This window comes from Myotis brandtii, unplaced genomic scaffold (genome assembly GCF_000412655.1).
Source record: "Myotis brandtii unplaced genomic scaffold, ASM41265v1 scaffold115, whole genome shotgun sequence".
Classification (NCBI taxonomy): domain Eukaryota; kingdom Metazoa; phylum Chordata; class Mammalia; order Chiroptera; family Vespertilionidae; genus Myotis; species Myotis brandtii.
In genome coordinates this window covers 6,019,480-6,030,910 of record NW_005353967.1, presented here as the reverse complement: position 1 = coordinate 6,030,910, position 11,431 = coordinate 6,019,480, and the positions used below count along the sequence as shown (strand labels likewise).

General features: G+C 60.0%; 1 protein-coding gene across 3 annotated transcripts in view; it reads right to left on the bottom strand.

The window, feature by feature from the left end:
* Nucleotides 1-11,431, bottom strand: part of SLC12A7 (solute carrier family 12 (potassium/chloride transporter), member 7) — a 43,264-nt gene that overhangs the window by 11,786 nt on the left and 20,047 nt on the right. For all 3 annotated transcript variants that reach the window (XM_005857902.2, XM_014548617.1, XM_014548621.1), the window contains exons 6-16: nt 10,294-10,424; nt 9,769-10,010; nt 8,714-8,925; nt 7,340-7,507; nt 5,629-5,727; nt 5,022-5,079; nt 4,270-4,444; nt 2,667-2,785; nt 2,189-2,287; nt 1,504-1,623; nt 534-638 (exon numbers count right to left, since the gene is read on the bottom strand). In XM_005857902.2, the coding sequence (XP_005857964.2) occupies nt 534-638; nt 1,504-1,623; nt 2,189-2,287; nt 2,667-2,785; nt 4,270-4,444; nt 5,022-5,079; nt 5,629-5,727; nt 7,340-7,507; nt 8,714-8,925; nt 9,769-10,010; nt 10,294-10,424 (1,528 nt within the window). The remainder of the gene's footprint in view (nt 1-533; nt 639-1,503; nt 1,624-2,188; nt 2,288-2,666; nt 2,786-4,269; nt 4,445-5,021; nt 5,080-5,628; nt 5,728-7,339; nt 7,508-8,713; nt 8,926-9,768; nt 10,011-10,293; nt 10,425-11,431) is intronic.

Here is an 11,431-nt window from a genome sequence, read left to right as displayed (position 1 = left end):
GACAGGTGAATAGATGGGACAGGTGGACAGATGGGACAGGTGGACAGATGGGACAGGTAAACAGATGGGACAGGTGAATAGTCAAATGCCGCCTGGGGCCCCGGAGCCTGAGGCTCCTGCTGAAAACCTCAGTGGGCACCTCCTGTCCCTGGCTGTTAACACCTCAGGTAAGTGCAGGAGGGGAGACCAAGGGCTTTCAGTACAGATTAAATTCCCTCCCCCGACTCCCTTCCCAGAAGTGAGAAGAGGGCACAGCCCAGCTGTTGCACGCTGAAGTCCTCCATCCCAGGAGCCCCTAGGAAAGCTCACCACTCCCCACACCCACAGCCAGGTCCAGCCTAGAGCCAGCACTGCCCTCCAGATGTCTGATCAGACACAAGCTGATCACACCCCTCCCCCTCAACCCCACGGATGGAGGGAAGGCACTCGAAGCTTCTGAGACATGTTCCCTAACAAGAAGAGGACCAGTTTCTAAGTCTGACTTTAGAAACAAGTGCTCCATGGGATCAGAGGGCAGGGCCGCCGGCACTCACCTCCAGTTCTTGGTGTGGGGGGTGCCGTGTTCCACACGCAGCAGGGCGTAGCGGGCAGCGTTGAGCGACAGCCCCCTGATACCATCGCCCCACTCCTTCTCAGCCCTGCGGAGGAAGGGGCGGCAGCAAGGCCCCCCACAGCACACTCAGAAGGTGCCCGCAGGGCAGCGCCCAGAAAGCTGCCTTGGGGTCTCTCTGCGCTTCTGTGACGGAGGAGGGCTAGCAGGCAGGCCAAGAGCAGGAGGAGCAGGACATGGGGAGGGGGACCCTGGCAGGAAGGGGTGGGGGAGGTGAGCCTGGCACCTGTAAGGGACCTCAGATGGGCCAACTGGGGAACTGCAGGAGAAGGTGTGGCGGGGGCTGATGGGCAGGCAGAGACCTGGGCAGAGCTGGCTCCAAAAGATTGGGCTTCACCAGCATGAGCCTCAGACCCTCCTTCCAAACCACAAGAGCTGAGACAGAGCTTCTGGCAGCCGCCCACCTGCCACCTGGCCAGAGGGCCCACCTCCCCGAGAGGCCCCACCCCACCCCGCAGGGACCAGGGCGGCTGGGGAACTGCCCAGTGAGGAACTACAGGCTCTGAGATGCAGGTAACCTATGGGCACTATGGTTGCCCTCGGCTTTGTTTTTTATTGATGGTGTGGTTTCTGGAAATGTTGAAACCTGTCACACGTCAGTGCTGCCATCCGGTGGATTTTTGTTTCCAAAAAGCACACTAAAACATGGCATTTATATATAGACACAGATAAACCTAATGTTGTGTCTCACAACATGGGATCAGTTGAGAACAGCAGACGTGGCAGCTCTCCACCTGTCCACTGATATGACGGCTGCAGCTGAGATCCTGCCCAGGTCCCTCTGCACCCTCCGGTCCAACGCCCCCGCCCCCCTCAGGGAGGCCCCACTCGGAGAACATGCCCCGGTTGGCAGGGACCCTGTGACCGCGGCGGCCGTGGCCCACAGAGCTCACCCTCGGTACTCGATGTACTTGTAGATACAGCCGGCGATGAGCATGGCGAACAGGGCATAGTACCAGGAGCAGATGAACATCAGTGCCAGGCACAGGCTCATGCCCAGGAAGGACAGGGTCCTGGGGGAGTACGTGGTCATTCAATGGTCACAAGTGGGGACCAGAGTCCATGCCCCGGCCCGGACCCCAACCCTCACATCTCACACGCCGCCTGTCCCATGCCCCAAACTAGCATCTGAGCAGCTGCCTCAAAAACAGGACTAGTCCCTTCATGAAAACCTTTCTTTTCGTCACTCCTACAAAATGGCAGGGATGCCTGGCAGCCGGCTCCTCCATCCTGAGTGGGCCCTGAGGGCTGGAACGGCCTGACACTGGTCGCAGCCCTGGCTCTTCAACTGCGCTGAACGCCCACTCGCTCCCCAAGGCTCTCTGCACCCCGATGGGCACGAAACCCAGCACCTGACACCCAGGGAACACAAGACCCAGCAGCCTGGGTCCCACAGTGAAGACAAGGCTGCCCACAGTGGGCATCCCAGGTGACAAACAGGCACGCCGTCCTCACCAGCATGGCTGGGCGCTTCCACGAAGGACAACCAGGGCCCCGCAGCCTCCGGGCCCGGCAGCAGCTGGCCTGGCAGACGCACTGTGCACCCTCCCAGCGTAGCCTTACAGGCAGAAGTCTTACCAGTGGTAGTATCTGAAGCGTGGGCGCCAATTGGGGGTGCGCAGTAGGGTCTGCACCGCGCACGCCAGGTTCACAAACATGTAGCACATGAGGAAGAACCTGGGGACCAAGAAGCAGCATCAGAGGAGCCGAGCCAGGTCCCACGGTGGTTCAGCATCTGCTCTGTCCTGCGGGAGTCCCTGCCCACCACCTCCCATGAGGCCCTCGTCCCCATCACTGCTCTTCCAGTGCCAGGGGGGGCGGTCCTCCTTGTCCCACTGTCCACATCACTGTCCCTCCTTCAGGTCTCCCTGGCCTCCTGTCCACATCACTGTCCCACACCTAATCACCTGGGCCCCTGGGCCCATCCCTGTCTGTGGTCCCCTGAGCAGAAGGCCAGCCCTGAGAACAGGGCCTCATGGTCCCACAGTGGCCACAGTGGCGCCCACATCCCCACGCCTGGTCCCACATGCCCTTGCTGTGCCCGTGCTCAGCTCACATGGAGAGGATGGGGGCCACACTGTCCAGGGAAGCGATGAGGATGCCGATCTCACAGATGAGGGCGGTGAGCAGCAGGGCCCACGTGGGCTCCCCGTTGGCCTTCCCGTGGCCGAACACCTGCAGGGAAAAGGCCACGTGGGCTGGGGGCCAGGGCCCGATGGCCGCAGGAACGACGCCTGGAGTTGGCTGGTCCAACCCACAGGGCCTCAGAGATGCAACGTATGAAGAAGTGGATTTCCATGACACACCCTCCTCCCAGGAAGAAAACCTGACCCCCAGAACTGGTGGGGCAGTCAGCAGCTGTGTGCCATCAGACCCAGGGCCCTGGCAGGGGGCTGCCAGGTACAGGGCAACACCCAGCATGTCGGACAAGGGTCTCCTGGGTTCCTAAGCCCAGCCTCGAGGGGAAAGAATTCTGCAAGGACCTCCCTACAAGGCACCTGGACCTTCACCCACAGCCATGTGAGTGACAGAACCTTCCAGAAGGTCTGCCCCATGCTCAGGGACACCAGGCTTGAGTAGCTCTTCCCACACACTGCCCGCTGCCCAGGATTCTGGGAAGGGAAACTGAGCACACGGCATAGGCACAGAACAAAACACAAAATGCAGACCCAGGGGAGCAGTCCCACCAGCCAAGCCTTGCGGGGGGAGGGGGGGGGTCCAAGGCGGGGCTCCCCAACACCAGGGCCACCTCCCAACAGTCCAGCATGGTCCCTGGGCCGGCAGTGCACCCTCCACGACCTTGTCTCTCCTGAGCGGACAGACGGAAGCCGTGAAAGGGGAAGAAACCCGAGTCTGCTGGGATTGGTTTCAGGAAACTAACGTGAGAACGGCAGACGCTGGGCCACAGCCACACGCTAGCCTCAGATGCTCGATAAATATGAAGGTCGGTGTGTCCCCAAAATGCGCCTGGCGAGGTCCTGCCCCAGCACCTCAGGACAAGACCATGTTTGGAGTTGAGGTCACTGGGCTGGACCCTGACCCACTCTGACTGGGGCCATTGTAAGAAGAGTAGAACGGACACACACAGGGATGGCCCTGTGAGCACTAAGGGAGAAGGGGCCGTCTGCTCCCCAAGGAGAGGCCTCAGGAGGAAGCCGGGGACACCCTGACCTCGGACTTTGGCCTCCAGCCCGGGAGAGGCTCAGCCTGTGCTGTTTAAGCCCCGCGTGTGCGGCCCTTGTCATGTGGTGCCAGGGCACCAAGTTCCTCCCAGAGGCGTCAGCCCCAACGGGAGGAAGCAGGGGCTCCGGACTCCATGGCCCTCATCGTCACAGTGGGGCAGTCCTGGGTGCAAAGTCCCACGGGACACATGCCAACCCCCTGGGAAGAGGCGGCTCCCACAGCCACGCCTGTGAACCGCTCTGCCAGCCCAGGGCGGTGACGGGCTGCCTCTGTTCCCGGCACCCGTGCCCTCAGCCCAGTGACCATCTGGGGAGGGGGCTGCCGGCTGGAGGTGGGGACCGGGGTCCTTCCCACCACCTTTAACCGTAAAGGCTGTGCTCTGGGGCAGAACCTCGGGCACGGGACCCTCCAGACACGCTCCTTCCCAAGGGCCCCGCTCTCGGAAGGAAGCCCCCAACCTGTGGGCAGCCGCTCACCTGGAGGAAGGGGATGATGCCGTCTCGGGCAATGGCCTGCAGCAGGCGCGGTGCCCCCGTCAGGCTCTGCAGGCCGGCGCCGCAGGTGGAGAAGAAGGAGCCGATGACGATGACCCAGGGCGAGGGCCAGGCCAGCATGCCGATGACCAGGTTCCCCTGCAGGGCCTCCCCGAACCTGTGGGAGGGGCAGGCAGGGTGCATGTTGAAAACATGAGCTGAAGATTAAACATTTTCCCAGCTGCTGAGTGGGCACAACGGCACTCCCCCCAAGTAAACGCACGGGCCCTGCCCCCAAGGGCCCTCCAGGAAGCCATGGCCGGCCCGTCCAGGGTCCATGAGGCCACTGTCACTCCTGCAAGTGACAGACAGTGGCACGGCCTCACTATCAGGGACCTGCAGCCCTCACACCCCAGGGGCGGATGGACACGCAGCTACCAGAAAGCAGGTTGGTGGGCAACAGCCTGGGGCACTGGCCGCTCTTCCACTGAGCGGTGGTGGGGCCAGCGGGGTTCCCCATGCCTCTCCCAGGATCCCCTGCACCCCCAGCTCTGTCAGGTCTGAGGTGACTCTGTGGTCTCCCAGCAGGAGCAGGATGGAGGCATCAGAACAAACAGAATCTCAACAAAGGGACCATGGGGGCCCACTGCTCTACACAAGCAGTGTGAAGTCCTGAGTGATCTCCATTTCACAGCTAAAGGAAACCGACTCTGTCCCCAGAAGTTTCTAGAAATTGCACATAAAAACCAACATACTTATCTCGCAAGACCACGCCTTCGATGCAGGCCCCAAAAAGCATGATGCAGGAGAGGTCTATGGCTCATGTCAAGGAAGCAGTGGACACCACATGCTGGCAGCAGGGCCCTGGTCGCAGACGGGCCTGGAGCCACCTGTGCCTGCCCACCCACTCTGGGCACTGCCATATCCCGTGGCCCTCAGGTACCTTCCTCACTGCTGAGGGACACACTGCCATGAGAGGAAAGGCTCCGCCGGCAGCTCCGTGACACAGCGGGTAAAACTGACTAGAGCACATGTGTGTGACCATCACGTGGTACACACGCAGATACATGTTACTAACCTCTGCGGTATATTGCATGTGGTAACATGGCTACTGTCTGTAGTTTACACACAGTGTCACATTCCGTAACCGACTGTGGAGGTGGTGGCAGGTGTTGTGTCTTATTTTCTCGCGTCATATCGGCACCTCTCTAAGGCCCCTCTCTAAGGGACAGGTGTTGTGGCCAGAACTAGCCTAAACCAGAACAGCTCACCCAAGCTGCGGATGGCACAGCAGCGAGCCGCGGAGGGCGTGACAGACAGCACCTGCGCCTGCGCCCCCCACCTTCACTCCTTTAAGGATACAAATGAAAGATGTGGTCACAATGGCCATGATGGTCCCCGTGGGGATCGACTTCTGGGCGTCCCTGAGGTCCCCCGATCGGTTCGAGCCCGCCATGATGCCTGCAGAGACAGACAGGCAGGCAGAGCTTCAGGATGACGCAGCCGGGGCCTCAGCTGCAGAGACGTGAGCTGAAGACCACACCGGCGTGGGGCCACTGTCCCCAGGCTAGGTCTCCAAGAGCACAGCCCAGACATCACTGTGTGGATGTGGGATGGCTGCTGCGGGCACCTGGGGAAAGGCTCCAAGTGCCCCCCACACTCTCCACAGGGACAGCGAGTCCCACCATGAACCAAGTCACAGTCAAGACCAGAGCAAGGTTCAACCCAGACACTTGCCGTTGACACCAAAGCCAGAGGCAGCCTCCGGGTGCACCTGGCTCCGACCTCACTTCCCGCTAAGATTGGATTAATCCAGGTGGCTGGGGTCAGAAACTCCCAGGACAATGATGCCAAATGCTGAATTCCTCACAGAGCCAGGTCTGAATCAAGCATTATAAGAGGGTGACCCTACAGTAACCCGAGGCCTCCTCACATTGACTCCACTCGGGGTTCAGTCCTGCTACTCCGCACATGGGTGTGTCACTACCTATGCCCTCGAGGCTCACTCACTCCATTTGGTACATAGAGTAAAATGGCTCCAACTGGGCTCAAAGAAACGCCAACCGCTGGCAGGTTTGTTGAGCGCCTCATGAGCGTATTCTAGGAGTGACCTGAAGTGACAACGAGCTTAGAGAGGCAGTGCTGGGTGGGTGGCTGGTGCAGAGCCCACAGACAGGTGCCACCAGGCTCTGGGAACACCAACACCACAGAGGATGTTCCCATGCTCTCCACCCACCAGATCTGCTGCCATCCCAGAACACGTCCTACACTGACAGATTGGGAGAGTGGGGGGTACAGGACAAAGACTCCCAGGGGCCAGATCCACACCCCACCACTCACCAAAGTGAATCCATAACCCCACCTTTAAGGGGAGACTAAAAAGAAGCACCCCTACTACCTATAAACCCCACGGTTAGTCAGAGCGGAGATGAGTACAGAGGGGCAGGGGAGCGGCCCCTGGAAGGCCAGCCTCCCAGAGTGTGGACAGGCTTGCAGTGGGGGCCAGGAGCCGACCTGGACAGGGACCAGAGGGACAGACACACCAGCTACAGGTGTGTCAGGAGTCTGCTCTGTGGGGGTCAGGATGGGGGGCGTCCTGGTGGGAGGTGGTCTCCAGGAGTAGTGTGTGTGTGAACCTGTGTGTGCGCACACACACGTGCATATGTACATGTCTATGTCAGCAAGATGAGGGACTTTCACACACTGAGGGCCCTCCCCGAGGCCAGCTGGCTCTTGTAAGGACCAGGATGGCTGCAGTACTGGCCACTAACAGCTCTCCGTGCTCACTCCTAGGTGCCACCTAATCGTGCACTGGGTGTCTCAGCGAGGCCACGCCACAGTCACAAAGTTACTTCTAACAACACTGGCTGCTCAGGAGCGCGCGGGACAAAGCTGCCTGAAACCACATGCTTCCTGTGCTCCCCACTCAGAACAGACGGGGAGCAGATTGCAACTCCTTTCTTGAGCCAAACAGGAAAGAAAACGGGGCGGGGCGGGGGAGGGGACACAGGGTTGGCTACGTTAGAGCTGAGGGAAGAGCCGGCCTGGCCCGCTGGAGTGCCCGCGGCCTCACCGGTCACGGAGGGAAAGTAGATGCCGACCAGCATGGTGAAATAGGTCATGATGTCGGTGAGCACGTAGGGCAGCTTGCTGCTTCTGCTCTCCTCTGGCACCGCTACCGAGGGCGTGCCCTGCTTCTCCACAAACACGCCTTTGTCCGTGTACACACTCCACAGGTTATCTGTGGGGGGAAAGGATGGGTCACAGGACTTTGGAACCTCCCACCAGGGCTCCCGCTGTCAGGAGGTCCCGCAGATGCGCCTGGCATGCTCAAACTTCACACGAGGCATCAAACTCAGAAACGGAGCTCTGAGGACTGTTCACTAATCACTGAATGAACGATTCCGGTCCCACAGTCACATTTGAAGAAGATTTCACATGAACAAGTGTGTCCCTGACACACTGTCTTAGGCTCTGGGGGGAGGTCTCCAAGTGGAGGGTCGGACAGCAATCCCCTCACACAGGTCGCCTCACTGATGGAGGACCCCTCAGGGGCAGTGATGGCCCCAGCCCCACACACAATTAAGGTGTCACCTTGGGCCCACCTCCTACCTGTGCAAATGCACCCTGAGCAGATCCCAGCTGGCTGGGCTATAGCCTGTAGGCCCCCTCTCCATACAGACCCCCTTTTCCTCCAAAACCCCCTGAAGGGTCCCTGTTGCAGAGCCCATCCCCTCAGGGACCCCTCTCCTGACATGGATCCTGTCCTCCCACAGAGACACCCAACCCCGTAGGTCTCTATGCCTCACTCCCACCTTCCACAGATCCCTGCTCCACCACTACCCTCCTGTGTGACTTGTGACGGCTGCCCCTCCAAGGGTCTTGCTCTGCCGGAACCCAGAAGTCGGGTCTGGGCCACTAGCCAGGGGCCTCTGAGCATCAGGATCCCAGGCTGAGGGATGTGTGGGCGTGTGCAGCCCTGACCCATCTCAACGCAGTACAGCCCCCGCCTCCCCGCAACACCCACTGTCATCACAGCCTCAGAGGGACCCGTGATATCCATCTGCCTCGGGGCGGACAGCTAGGGACCAGTGATCACGGCCTCAGGATTATTCCACTTCCTCGCCCATAAAAAGTCAGGCCTCTCTCCTGGTATGGGGGGGAGGGGGGCAGCCCAATTTCTCATCACAGAGGAACTCGGAGACAGGAAAAACCAGTCCCCACCGGTTAATTACTGCCCTTATTAACAGAGCTGCTATGAAATCCTAAAGCAAAAGGATCCACTTGGAGCCCCTGACCCGTTGGCCTCCACAAGCGGCTGCATCTACGGCCCTGGCAGATCAGCATCGAGGAAGGGGTGGCACAACCAGGGACCGGGCAGCAGCACCGGCTCCCAGGGACTGGGCTTTGGACAACTCAGCCCCACCGAGACCCACTGGGCACTCACCCAGGAAGACGCCGCTGGCCACGCCGGGGATCCCCTGGATCTCCGTGAGGTTGTTCTGGGCAAAGTACTCGTCGCAGATGGCGCTGGGCATGGAGTTGTTGCAGAAGAGGCCCCAGAGCGCGGTGGTCACCGTGCCGTTGTTGGTGGTGAGGACTTTGGCACAGACGTCAAAGTTGCGTCTCGATAACGTGCGGTTCCCAAGCAGACAGACCCTGGAGCGGGAGTGGGGGCGTGAGGGGACATGCGGGACCTGAAATGACTCCCACCACTTTCTTCAGTGATGGTGGAGGTTTGCGGGGGGCCCTGCTAGTAGCTGCTGACACTCCCCGTTTAGCACGATGAGAGCATGGGCATGGGTGGAGGTTTGCGGGGGGCCCTGCTAGTAGCTGCTGAAATAGCACGATGAGAACATTGGCATAAGCTGCTGGAAATCAGTGTTTAAGCAGGAGTCCAGTTCTCACGCAGCGTGGGGCTGAGGGACGGTCTGTCCTGGAGTGAATGGGACTATTCCCACCCAGGTGGCTCCCTCCACATGGAGACAGCAAAGTGCAGGGGCCAGGAGAGGGTTGGTACCAGCCCCCTCCCAGCCGCCCCCACCCAGGCCAATGGGCAACCTGCTGCCTGAGCACCAGCTCACTCACTCGCTCTGCGACCTAGGGCCACTTCCTTGTGACTTAATGTCCTCATTCAAAAGGGGGACAAGGGAAGAACCCACTTGAGGGTTTTCATGAGGACCAGGGGAGCAGGCCACAGCCAGGAGGAGATCACTTTGCCTGCTGTCCTCAGGGACGCCGGCCAACCTATACGCCCTTGGTCCTCTGCCAAACCTCCCGTCCTGGTCTTGCAGGTAGCTGCTACAAAAGCAGCCCGACTGCTCATCCCCGATGCCAGGGGAAGAAGGTAAGACTGCCAGACACACAGCATCACCACCCCGGGACCCGCCATCATGCCATGAATTACAAACCAATGACAAACCAGGAAACACTGCATCCTTACAGGCCTGGCCCAAGCAGAGGACCGAGGACAAGGACCCCGGAAAGAAGAATGGGACTCACGGGATGTCCGGCGGGTCGAAGGCGGTCTTGATGACGCCGGCGTAGATGGCAAGGATGGACAGCACCACACAGGCCAGGAACACCAGGGCCAGCTTGTTGACGTACTTGACACCCACAAAGACCACCATGGCCATGAGGGCCAGGGTGCACGTCCCATACACTCGCATGTTGTGCAGCAAGGCCACAGCCTCGCCGTCCGGCGACTGGGCGTGGATGATGGATGCGCCAGGGGAGATGTAGGTCTGTGGGGACAAGGCAGGTCAAGAAGGGCAGCCTATCCATCCCTGCCTAGAGGATGGCCACATGGGGAAAGGGATGGGGCCAGGCACGACCTTCCGAAGGGCCCTTCTCTGGGGGGCTTAGCGCTGGCTCCCTCCTTCCCAAGGGCCCCCACACCACCAGGATGCATCTACAAGGGACCCTCGGGTACATAAGGAACAAAAGCTGAGAAGAAAGGCCTGCCAGAAGCTCTGCCCTTGGGGTCGGTGCCAGGCAGGGGGAACCAGCCCCAAACAAAGCACTTACCAGAAAAATCTCAATGGTCCCCAAAATATACATGGCCCCTGCAAAGGTCGTGCCCAGATAGAAGCAGAGGCCCACGGCTCCCCCGAACTCTGGCCCCAGGGCCCGCGATATCATGTAGTACGAGCCGCCAGCTGCAAAAAACACCAAACAGGAAATGGGGCTAAGGACCCACTGGGTACCGTTAGGACCCACCGGGTACCGTGAATGTGGACTTCACAGAACACACAGCGGCTCTGGCAGGTGTGACCAAACAGGTCCTGGGGGAAATCAGCCACAAGCAGGGGGCAGAGCCCGTAAGTCTGCATATTTTGATGTAAAACCAACACTTCCATCCTCTTAGCTTCTACTCCCAAAGGCCTGAGAGCCCAGGGCTGCTTAAGCTTCACTTCTGTATCACCCCCAGCATGCAGTGACACCCATGCCCCACAAATCGGTCCCTGGCCATTCCGCCAGACAGCGAGTCCACCCTCAGACACGACCGGGAGACCATGGGTGACTCTGGAGAGCCTGAAGGACCCCTCAGGGCATGCCCTTCTCTCTGAAAAACAAACCTAAACGCCAATCTGCCACTAGAATCATCTCTCCACGTGAGCGGGTCACACCTCCTCCTCAGCACCGAGTGTTGGTGCCTCCTCCCAGCTGGATGTCAAGCGAAGGGAGACTGGTCCCCATGCCCAGCCGGTAAGCCCATCAGGGCTCATGCTCCATGGCCAGGGGAGGACGGCCAGCAGGAGGATGGCCAGCGGGATTACGGCCTCTACACAGTTGCTGCTCCTTGTGAAGCCTGGGAAGTTCTGCGGGAGGGGCCACTATTCAAGGACTTGGGGTGCAAAACATGCTGGACCTCACTTATAGACACAGGCTGCACAAGCTGTAGGGGCACAAGGTGGCATCGTTTCAGTTCCTTGAATCCAGGCGCCAAATAAACTAGAGGCATCTGTGCCTGCACCTTTGCTCCCGAGAGACAACACGACCTCAGGTATAAACTGGACGCAGCACTGGCCCCCCCTGTCTCCCCTTCTCTGCTGAGCTCACTGCCCTGTGGGCACTGCCTCCTAGGGATGGGAGCTACGCTGCAAAGTGGGGGGAAACAAACAACCATGATTTCAGGGCTCAAACACCAGTGAACCCTGCAGAC